Source organism: Pristiophorus japonicus, chromosome 4 (assembly GCF_044704955.1).
Source record: "Pristiophorus japonicus isolate sPriJap1 chromosome 4, sPriJap1.hap1, whole genome shotgun sequence".
NCBI lineage: Eukaryota > Metazoa > Chordata > Chondrichthyes > Pristiophoridae > Pristiophorus > Pristiophorus japonicus.
The window spans coordinates 130360798-130372476 of NC_091980.1; the positions used below are offsets into that span (position 1 = coordinate 130360798).

At 43.2% G+C, this 11679-nt stretch overlaps 1 protein-coding gene across 1 annotated transcript; it reads left to right on the plus strand.

The window, feature by feature from the left end:
- Window positions 1-4645: 4645 nt before the first annotated feature.
- LOC139262584 (ferritin, higher subunit-like) lies at window positions 4646-8492 on the plus strand. The gene is made up of 4 exons (XM_070877745.1): window positions 4646-4747; window positions 6163-6309; window positions 6545-6670; window positions 8337-8492. Exons 1-4 carry the CDS (start codon window positions 4646-4648, stop codon window positions 8490-8492), a joined length of 531 nt encoding a protein of 176 aa, XP_070733846.1.
- The last annotated feature ends 3187 nt before the right edge of the window (window positions 8493-11679 follow it).

The following is an 11679-nucleotide window of genomic DNA, read 5'->3' on the forward strand; positions in this document are numbered from 1 at the left end:
TAGCCTGCAATGTTTTTCCTTCATGTCCCTGTTCAATCCTATGATTGAAACTGGCTTCACCACCCCCTCGGGCAGTGCAATCCAGATATTATCCACTCACTGCATAAAAGTTTATCCTCATGTCAGCTGTAGTTCTTCTGCCAATTGTCTTAAATTTGTGTCTGCTGGTTGTCGTCCCTGCTGTCAGTGCAAACAGTCCTATAATTTTTTGCTTTGCTGGAATAATTTCAATATATTGACATTCCTATTCACAAAAACATAAATCGGAGCAGTAGTAACCCATTTGGACATGTGAAGCCTGCACCGCCATTCAATATGATCATTACTGATCCTTTACCACCACCATGTTCATGCTTTTACCCCATAGCCCTTGATGCCTTTTGTATCAAGATATCTCACATCATCCTTAAATATATTCAGCAATTGGGCTCCATTGCCTCCTGTAGTCAACAGTTCCCCAGCTTCTCTATCCTGAGTGAAAACATTTCTCATCTCAGCGCTAAATTTCCTACCCCGTATCCTGAGCCTGTGACCTTTTGTTCTCAACTTCCCAGCCAGGGGGTACTTCCTCCCCACATCCAGTCTCCAAACCAGTCTGAATTTTATGATTCATTAAGATCCCCTTTCACTCTTCTGGTGAATACAGGCCTGGTCAACCCATTCTCTCTTCACACGACAATCTTTCCATCCAAGGAATCAGTCTGGTGGAACTTCGCTGCGCTCTTTCTTGGTTAAAGAGACCCAAAACTGTGCACAATACACCAGGTGTCATTTCACCAAGGCTGTGTATAATTGTTGTAAGACATCCTTGCTTCTGTACAGTGGAAAAAAATTGTAAATATTACATTTGGTTTCTTCCTCCTCCAAATCTATTTATATACGTGACCAGCTGGGGCCCAAGCACTGATCCCTGTGGTATCCCACTCGTCACTGCCCACCACCCAGGAAAAGATCTGTTTATTCCGACTCTGTTTTCTATCAATTAACCAATTTTCAATCCATGGCAGTATATTGCCCCCAATCCCATGTGCTTTAATTTTGCTCACTAACCTCTTGTGGGACTTTATCAAAGGCCTTCTGACAATCCAAATACACTACATCCACTCGTTCTCCCTTATCTAATCTCAGTTACATCCTCAAAAAAGAAACTCCAGTAGGTTTGTCAAACACCATTTTCATTTCATAAATCCATATTGACTTTGTCTAATCGTGTTGATATTGTCTCAGTGTCCCTTTATCACATTCTACTAATGTTAGGCTAACCGGGCTGCAGTTACTGTTTTGTTTCTCCTCCCTTTTTAAAAATAGTGGGGTTACATTTGCCACACTCCATTCTGTGGCAACAGTACCATAATCTGTAGAAATTTGGAAGATGATAACCAATGCATCCACTATTTCCATGGCTACCACTTTTAGTACTCTGGGATGCAGATTATCAGGCCCTGGGGATTTATCAGCTTTCAGTCCCATTAGTTTCTCCAGTACTATTTTCTTACTAATCATTCCCTTTAATTTCTCTTGCTCACTCGACCCTTAGTTCCCTAGCATTTCTGGGATGTTATTTGTGTCCTCTTCTGTGAAGACAGAACCAAAGTATTAATTGTTCTGCCATTTCCTTGTTCCCCATAATTTATCCCATTTGTGACTGAAAAGAACCTACATTTGTGTCTCTTTCTTTTTACATACTGGGAGAAACTTTTACAGTCGGTTTATATGATCCTTGCAAGTTTAGTCTCCTATACTATTTTCCCCCTCTTAAACAATCTCTTGGTCATTTTTTTGCTGAATACTAAACTGCTCCCAATCCTCAGGATTGCTACTTGTTCTGGCAACTTTGTATGACTCCTCTTTGGATCTAATACTAACCTTAATTTCTTGTGTAAACCATGGTTGGGCTACTTTTCCTTTTGTCTTTGCAGCATAAAGGAATGTATAATTGTTGCAATTTATGCATGCGTTCCTTAAATGTTAGACATTGACAAACCACTATCATGCCTTTTAATGAATCTTCCCAATCTGTCATAGCTATTCCTCATACCTTTGTAGTTTCCTTTGTTTCGATTTAGGACCTAGTTTTGGATTGGACAACTTCACTTTCAGTCTTCATGAAGATTGAAAATCATGTTATGAACATTCTTCCCTAAAGGATCCCGCACAAAAAGACTATTAATTAACCCCTTCTCATTGTACAATACCCAATCTACGATAGCTATTCTGACATGTTGAAGACCTAATTTCACTTGCATGTATATGTAATGACTCAAAAATCTGGTTACTGTAAACTCACTCAGGTGCAACATCATCCATCTTTATTCCAGTGCCAGTGTGACAAAGACACTCAGCTTATATACAGGTGATCAAGCACACATGCCACGTGTATACAGCCCGATGATCTCCGACCGCAGCGCCCTCTGGTGTCTTGTGACTACCAAGCATTAATCCATAAGAGTATATCTTGCAAATTCTATTCATGCATTTCAATCGAGCATTGCAATGCTGTAATCCAACAATTGAAAATGATCACGTTTGTTCAGCCACATAAGGCAGTGGGACCACAGGTACAATTTGGTGTCTTAAAGGAGGCAGAGAGGTTTACATAACATTCGTATGCCATTTGGCACCTCGAGCCTGTAAAATCGTGACTGGTCTGATCTTGGTCTCAACACTTTCCTGCCTGTTCCCCATAACCCTTGACTCCGCTATTGTTAAAAAATCTATCTATCTCCACCTTAAATGTATTCAATGACCCTGCCTCCACACACGCACACGCACACAGACACACAGTACTGAGGGAGTGCCGCACTGTCAGAGGGGCAGGACTGAGGGAGTGCAGCACTGTTAGAGGGGCAGTACTCACAGGATTCTTCACTGTCGGAGGAGCAGCACTAAGGGATTGCCACACTGTCTGAAGGGCAGTACTGAGGGATTGTTGTACAGACTCATGTTTGATTCAAGTGGGTCAACTGTGCTCATTGGTGGCATCTCCCCCGAAAGGGTAGTGTCTGTGGTGTGATTGGTGGCTCCGGATCTGAATCACTGCCGCACTCTCTGCCCCATCTAAAGCAGAGTTTTAATCCAAGGGAACACCTCTCATCAGCTCATCCAGGACTGAACCACTTCTGCACTGAAACCAGACGTCACGGCTTTGGATCTCCGGGATACACCAGCATGAAAGGTCAATGACCAGAGGGGAGAGATGAGGACGATTATTTTAACGCAGCGAGTTGTTGTGATCCGGAACGCGCTGCCTGAAAGGGTGGTTGAATCAGATTCAACAGTAACTTTGAAGAGGGAATTGCATATATACTTGACAAAAGTTGCAGGGCTATGGGGAAGGAGCTGAGGAGTGGGACGAATTGGATCGCTCTGACAAAGTGCCTGCACAGGCACGATGTGCCGAATGGCCTCTTTCTGTGCTGATAGAATCTATGATGAGCCAGACAGTTAGAGCATATCTGAGCCTCATCATTTCAATCAGATTTAAATATTCATCATTTCAATCAGATTTAAATATTCTTTCGAGTCACTGAAAACCGATTGTAAAAGGACTCGTCTAACACATCAAATTGAGGGGCAGGAAAAGACCAGCTGGTCCATCAAGCCTGCCCCAAAACATGCCGGAGCAAATCATAGAATCATAGAATGGTTACAGCACAGAGGGAGGCCATTCGGCCCGTCGAGCCCGTGCCGGCTCTCTTCAAGAGCACTTCAGCTAGTCCCACTCCCCCGCCCTTCCCCTGCAACCCTGCTATTAATTTTTCCTTCAGGTACTTATCCAATTCCCTTTTGAAAGCCACGATTGAGTCTACCTCCACCACCCTCTCGGGCATTGCATTCCAGATCCCAACCACTCGCTGTGTAAACATGTCGCCTTTGGTTCTTTTGCCAGTCACATTAAATCTGTGTCCTCTGGTTCTCGACCCTTTTGCCAATGGGAACTGTTCCTGTCTATCGACTCTGTCCAGACACCTCATGATTTGGAATCCCTCTATCAAATGGAGATGTGGGTGACAATGTGTTCAGTCATGTTCATTCCCTCTCATTCTCACTCAATATATTGAATTTTACCAGGCATCATTCCATGAGAATAAAAATGACAGATCGTTGATGCCCCCATGTAGCCAATCCTCAGACACATGCCCATTCTCTATATTCGAACTGGGGGAAGTTCACACCACCCACAAGATGGAATTCCCATTCCACTGGCCAATGCTTGGTTTGTAAATGCACCAAGACGACTTGATTGCTTTGAATATTGTCTCAGTGCCACAGAAACTTGCAAGTAACAAACTTCGCCAGATTGTGAAAAACTCCTTTGGCGAAAGTAGAAAATTATCATTTCATTCAAGTGAGAGCTTGAAACAACGGCACACTTTCAGATTTGAAGACGTTCAAGGAACCCAAAGGCAGTGACATCACCAAGACTGATCTTCCCCAGCCCCCTCCGCCGAACCCCCTCTCCTTTGTTAATTGGTGCCTCAATTCAGGGAAGATTCCTGATTGGCTCTGAGGGATTGTCAATCATCATTGGTGATGTCATACCCTGTTTGAATGCAGCTGTTCCAATAGTATAAATACAGGAGCTTGTGTAAGATAGAGTGAGTTCTAGAACTGTGTAGGTGATAGTGAAATATAGATAGAGAAGATGGCCTCCCAAGTGCGTCAGAACTACCACAAGGACTGTGAGGCTGCTGTCAACAAGCAGATCAACATGGAGCTCTGTTCCTCCTATGTTTACCTCTCCATGGTGAGTTGTGTATTCTTTGTTGCTGCATTCTGAAAAGTTGTTAATTCTCCAGTTCAATGAATTGGCTTTAAGTTGTATTTCTCTTGACTTCCTTCCCTGGGGGAGCAGAGTCTTTGGGCAGTGAGAACTTCAGCTGTGTAATACAGGGGATCTTGTTGAGTTCATGGACTGCCCTGACAGCAGCTGCCCTCTATTGAGGTTTAATATCGGAAACCAACTCAGCTGCTGCCTGAGTGTGACAGAAGAGCACAAACCTGGTCAGGGGCCTGTTGACCTGAGACAATGTTCAGTTTCAGTGGGGGACTGCAGTGAGTGAAATGTGGGTAGGTTCTCATTAGTGCTCTCATTAATTGGAGGTGATGTACTGAGAATCCTGCTGTTGGAGCCCTGCTCATTGCTGAGATCTCTTGCACTATTGCTGTGTAAACTACTGGAGTGGAGGATTTTTCTCACTCCATGTCCAAACTTTGATTAGAATGGAAGAAGAATCATTTCTATAATGCCTTTCACTACCTTGGAATATCCCAAGTGCTTTGTAGCCAATGAAGGAGTTAAGTGTAGTTACCTGTTATGTGGGAAATGCAGCAGCCAATTAGTGCACAGGATGCTCTCACAAACTGAAATTAGATAATGATCAGATCATCTGTTTTAGTGGTGTTGGTTGAGGGATAAATATTAGCCAGGACACTGCAGAGAGCTCCTTGCAGTAGTATCTAGAACATGGAGAAGGCTTGAGGGACCAATGGCTGACTCCTGTCATTCACTAAGATCATTGCTAATCTTGTACCTCAACTCCACCTCCTGCACTGTCCCCATATCCTTTGCTATCCAAAAATCTATTGCTCTTGAATATACTCAATGACTGGAATTCTCTAACCCAGGAGCTGTGGAGGCTCAAAGAGTCATCATGGAGTGAAGAAATTTCTCCTCATCTCAGTCCTCAATGACCCCTGGTTCTAGTCTCTCTCCAGCAAGGGGAACCATCCTCCCTGCATCCAATCCTTCAAGTCCTGTAAGAATTTTGTACATTCCTCTCATCCTTTGAACCTTGAATAGAGGCTCAGTCTGCTCAATCTCTCCTCCTTGATCTTTCACATCCACCTCATGACTGACACACTCTTGTGTGAATGGCAGAAAGTAGAGGAGTTATTGCTTATCCAGGAGTAGAATTTAGTTTGACTGGACATGAAATATAATCCTGAACTTTAGTTTTATATGTTCAACCAGCAAAGGAAAAACTTTCATCATGCTATGGGGAGGTGAGGCTCAACTCCAATTGATGAAGTCAATGGCATTTTGCTAGTTTACAAATGGTGTCTATCTTTTTAAGAATTCATTCATTCTGGGGAAAAATAACTCTTGCATTGTATATGAAGATCAAGGTCTAAATAGGCTGTCTTAATTTCTCTCTGCAGTCCTTCTACTTTGACCGGGATGATGTTGCCCTGTGTCACTTTGCTGAGTTCTTCAAGGAGCAGTCACATGAGGAACGTGAGCATGCTGAGAAACTGATGCAATTCCAGAATCGCCGTGGAGGACGGATCATCTTGTCTGACATCAAGGTTTGGTTCAATTATTTAGTGGCCTTCTGTCTGGATACCCTTAGACCTGATTGTTTCAAATACCTCCTAAAGCAATTGATTTCGTGGTAGTGGAATTCAGTAATTCTATATTCCTGTGACATTGTTTATGGTAAAATGGACTTCTGGTTGCTTTTTTATCCTATTTTTCTTTGTACAGTCTTTTGTATTTTGTTTGTTCCATTGTAAGTGAACTACCTGTGATTTTCCTCTTCAGAAACCAGAGCAGGATGAGTGGAGCAATGGTCTGGATGCAATGCAGAGAGCTCTGCAGATGGAGAAGAATGTGAACCAGAGTCTGCTGGATCTGCACACAATCTCCACTGGGAGCACTGACCCTCATGTAAGTTCCTCATGTGGGTTTCTGGGCAACTTGGAGGTGGTGGAACATTGCTATCCTTGAGCTGTTTCAAAAGTGCTCCATGTCCAATAGCTTTGTTTTTAGGGGGGGTGGTCTCTCTTGGGTTCTTCAGGGGGTGGGGGAGAGGACCATGAAGTTGGCCAACTGTGGACATTGAGACATAAATGGGTCCCAATGTTTCCAGGATCTGAGCTCTCATTTTGTAGGGGAGGATGAAAACCCCCTCATTTTACCCAGAAGGAAAAGGGCTGTGGGATCAGTCTGTGCTGTGAATTGAAACCGATGGAAGGAAAACTTTGGGACACAAATGGAGACCCCCCCAGTGTTTGGACTCAAAGGAAAGGGAATTTAATTTGGAACTATCTACCAAAAAGTTTGAAATCCTCAAGTGCACATGGAAGAAACTATGAACTTTAATCGAATTTGGGATTTTTTAAAAGGGGTGGAGTCAATATCAAAAGGGCCAGTTTGGACATTGGAACTAATCAAATTGTCTGGGAACTGTATACCCTCGAAACTTGCCCCTTGAAAACATTAGCATTTAAACAATGCCGCATACATATTCCAACACCTTTTTCATCAGGCATAGAAATATCTGGCTCTGGCCAGACTAGCACAATGGCTACAGGAGGCCAATGCAATCAACACCCACTCAAACCTTGAGTAGGTTAAGATCAGTGGGGAAAAAAAACCTAAAAACCTCAAACTGCTGCATTTTTCAAAATCAAAAGTCCACCAATGAGAAGAATCGACTTCAGCAGGAGAGGTGGACTGGATAATCTGGCTATAAACAAGGGGTTTCTGACGTAGTGAAAAAAGAAATTATGATTTTCCCTGCCCTCATGATTCAACAACCACAACCACAAGCCTCTCGACACTGAAGGAAAACCAGTGTCCGAAGATAGAAGAAACAAACCACCAGACTGCGGAAGGCACAGTAGTGAGTATAACCTCCGGTCCCCAGAACTCCCAACTCAGTTAGGCCAGGAAAGGTGGGAGGTTGGGCATTGTACTGCTAAACTGGTGTAAAGATTTTCGTTGGGTCCGTTTTAGTGGGATTTAGGGGGATTGTTTTGTTGGTGTATTGCTGTTTGTTGAATTACACCTTGTCAAATAAATTGGAAGCCTAAAGTTCCTCTTGGAATCACCTTGTCTCAGTTCTATTGTATTACATCTCCTGATCGTGAGTCTTATGTCAGAACTGTGTAAGGGAAGCTAGGAGTGCCTCGAACGCTCAACTGTGTGTCACAGGCTAGGGAAGAAGGTGTTAGGAGTGTTTGACACTCACAGGTGCCTCACAGGCTAGGCAAAAGCTGTGGGGACGCACGAGTCTCAAAACCCCCTTCATAAGCTGTGGATACAGTCTCTCCAGGGGTGCTCTTGCAGCACTCAGGGTACCTCACAGGTCAGGCATAAGCTGTGAGGGCAGAAGCCCAGAGAGAGACACCCAAGGCACAACAACAACCCTGTGAAAACCCCTTACACATTGCACAGTAGCAACTGGATCATTAGAGCAAATGTACATCAATTTCAATGGCCCTGCCTGATCCTTCTCCACTCCTAGAGAATTAAAATCCTAACTTGGGGGGGATGCACTGATCCTTGATATCTGTTACTGGCCATAACTCATTTCCCTCTTCTCTTTCAGTTGTGTGACTTCCTGGAGACCCACTACTTGGATGAACAAGTCAAGATGATCAAGAAGCTTGGTGATCACATCACCAACCTGAAGAGACTGGGAGCCCCTGAGAATGGCATGGGAGTGTACCTTTTTGACAAGCACACTCTGGGGGAGAGTGACTAAACTGACTGGGATCAAGCTTATTGTGTTTAGTACTTGTATTTATATAATCAGGGAATGAATGCTTGTGACTTTGTACAAAAAGAGCTGAAACCCATAACAGTGAATAAACTGTTCAACATTGGGCTGTGTTTTGTCACCTTGTAAATTTGAGTGGTTACTTATTTTTCATTTAACATAACTTGGCTTCTATCAAACAAGAATTACACTGACCTGTGCAACATTTATATGGGATTCAGTCTTATGAAATATGTTTTCCCCCTTGTGTAATGTCTATGTATTGACTGGGCCATTCAGGCACCTGTTATAAGATCGAAAATGTTCAAGAATGTGTTAGGACAACTGACAGCCCCATGGGATATTGGCCCAGTGACCAAAAGTCTGGTCAGAGGTATGTATTGAGGAGGTACAGAGATGTTTAGGAAGGCATATCTAGAGCTTGGGACTGATAAGCTGTATACAATTACCTGTTCCAACGATCTGTTTTTTACAAAGGAGAATTCAATCCAACAAGATGTAACATCTGCTAAACGCAGGACCAATTTGCCAGTAATTCATTGTTGCACCATTTCAGTCCAATGAAGGAAAAAGTCCTGGATTAGCTTCCTATTTAGTCTATCTGCCTCGTGAACGAACAGCAGTTTGTATTCAATCGCTGCAACAGATCCTCTTCAGTTATGCAGGTCGTTCAGTAATGGGACTCATCACTGCTGCTTTAGGATTGCTGTTAAGCTTTGTAGGCAGAAAAGAAATATCTCAGCACACTGAACTCTTGGCACTGCAATTGGGTGAGGAGGGAAAGCAACAGCTGTCATCAGCTTGCTGTCATAGCTTCGTGTGGATACCCTAGTCGTTCTGGGACAGCTTCTCTTCCGTCTGCTCCCCTAATGGTTGAATAACTTGCCAACACAACCTCCATTCAAACATGAATAAGGTATTGCAAGACTAACGATACTCCAACAACATTTAATACTTGGGGAAGGTGTAAATGTATTTAATTCCACAAAGCAAAAGGCACAAGATGTTAAACCCATTTCTGGCCACAATGCCTAAGCACTCAATTTATAAGCCTATCAATTTTTTTTTTGTTAGTAATGAAATTCACAATGGTACTATCACCCTGGATTAGATTTCTATTTCTCTCCTTCATGGCTATGAATGGATACAAATGGTACTGCTGCTCCAATAATCCAGTGTTTACGAGTTATTTTTAGGAATTTAACTCAGAACTGTGTTGAGTGCAATTAAATAGCCATGCACAGACATTCCAGGTTAATGTCTTGGCAACACTCAAGCGCCTTTCGGCTATCGATGTTACAAACTGTCATATATTGATGAGCCACAGTTCCACGAGTCGGCCTGGGTTTGCGTGCTGATGGGTTTGATGGCTTCATGTATCAACAAATCTCTAGCTCACTCGATGTGAAACTTTACAGGTGCTCGTGTTTTAAGAATTACTTACAATTTACAGCACAGGTAAAAGACCATTTGGGCCAACTGGGCCATGCTGTGGTTTATGCTCCATGTGAAACTTGTCCCACCCCACTTCATCTAGACCTATTAGCATATCCTTCTATTCCTTTCTCCTTGTGTTTATCTAGCTTTCCCTTAAATGCATCTATGCTCTTTGCATTCAGAGTTATTACTGCGTGTAGCTCAGTAAACGCACCGCTGCTGCTGTGGATTTTCTGTTAAGCTGTGTGGGTAAAGAAGTGAATAACAGCTATAAAGATCCGCAATGTTTGAGCTGAAGGACAGCATTTATTGTCTGTCACTAATTGCCTTTGAGAAGGTGCTGGTCAGCCATCTTCTGGAACCGCTGCAGTCTTGTGGTGAAGGTACTCCAACAGTGCTTTTCGGGAGGGAGTTGTCGAAATCTCGACCTCAGAAAAGAATGACTCCGACACTTACAGCTCCGATGGAAGTTTCCCTTTTAATTTACTTGCTCGCAAGGGGTAGGTTTCACTCAGTCAAGGGCTAAATGAAACCTCCGCAATGGTACAGCTTCACAAGATATTTATACAGTAAAACCCAAGTTCTGGCCTCTCCCTGTGTATTGCTCTGTCTCACAGTCAGTGAATACAGATAAAGAGTTAATTACTATATCCTGGTCCTGAAATGGTGTCAAGATATTTCCTTTTGTCAGGGTTATCAGAAAGCCAAACGGCCATTACTCCATGAGTCATAGGTAATGGGCTATCACCTGTCTTGTATTGTATCAGGATTATCCAATTTCCTGGTCAGTTTACCTGTTTGCTTCAAATGGATGAGGTAAAGGAAAGAGATAATGGCTAGAAGATAAGGGTGGGGTGACATGGAACTCCTGTAGTGTAGACAATAGGAGAGCACCATGGGGGGTTACTTGTCTCAGCATGACTTGTCTCCTAGCTGTCTGATAACCATCAGCCATCTAACAGCAGGTTTAGCTGTTCATAATAAGCTGGCTGCTAAAATGCAGAAAGTTCTGGAAGGGCCAGGACTCCATTTTAATCAAAAGGCACACAAATACCGTATGGTATCAGCTTAGATAAAAATACATTTCCACATTCCCCCATTTTGTCCTTCACAAGGACAACTCAATCCATTCTGATCTTGTACAGTCTCTCCATTTCCATTTCTTTTAGTTTCATTACTCACTAGGCATATTATACCCTCAGGATTTCCTATTCTGGGACTAATGCTTAGGAAGGGAGGCTGATGGTTATTATCATAATTGGGCTGGTACCATCCCTGGAAGGCTGTAAGTTTATACCCTGCCGACCTCCATTCTGTTTGCTCCTTTGTTTCTGGCCCCTTAGTTAGTTTTGTCCTCTTTTGCACTGTCAACCATTCGACCATTTCTGATTCGTTAAAGGGGACAGATCTCAGGGGAATACCCCCCTGGAGTGGACAGGTACATGGGAACATATCCAACAACTCGACAAGTTTCTTTCTTGAGCATACCTATGACTCAGTGCCATAAATACGTTTACGTGCAATTCCCTTCGGTGGTGGGTCTGTACCCCTGGTGTAATCAATAATGCGAAGTAAAACCCTGTCAAGCCCAGCACCATCAGTCCCCATAGTCCATACAGTTCTTTATTCAGTCTTCCTTTTTCTGTTCCTCTGATTCCTTCGTCCCTTCCTCCTGGTCGGGTGCCCGTTTGCAATGGGATGCGTGGATCCATGTTGGTCTTTCCTTTTCCTTGAT

Excerpts from the sequence above, each read along its gene's own strand:
- LOC139262584 (XM_070877745.1), top strand. The coding sequence starts at position 4,646 with ATGGCCTCCCAAGTGCGTCAGAACTACCACAAGGACTGTGAGGCTGCT. Across the intron at positions 4,748-6,162 it reads CCTATGTTTACCTCTCCATG|TCCTTCTACTTTGACCGGGA; the intron begins GTGAGTTGTGTA and ends TTCTCTCTGCAG. Across the intron at positions 6,310-6,544 it reads TCATCTTGTCTGACATCAAG|AAACCAGAGCAGGATGAGTG; the intron begins GTTTGGTTCAAT and ends TTTCCTCTTCAG.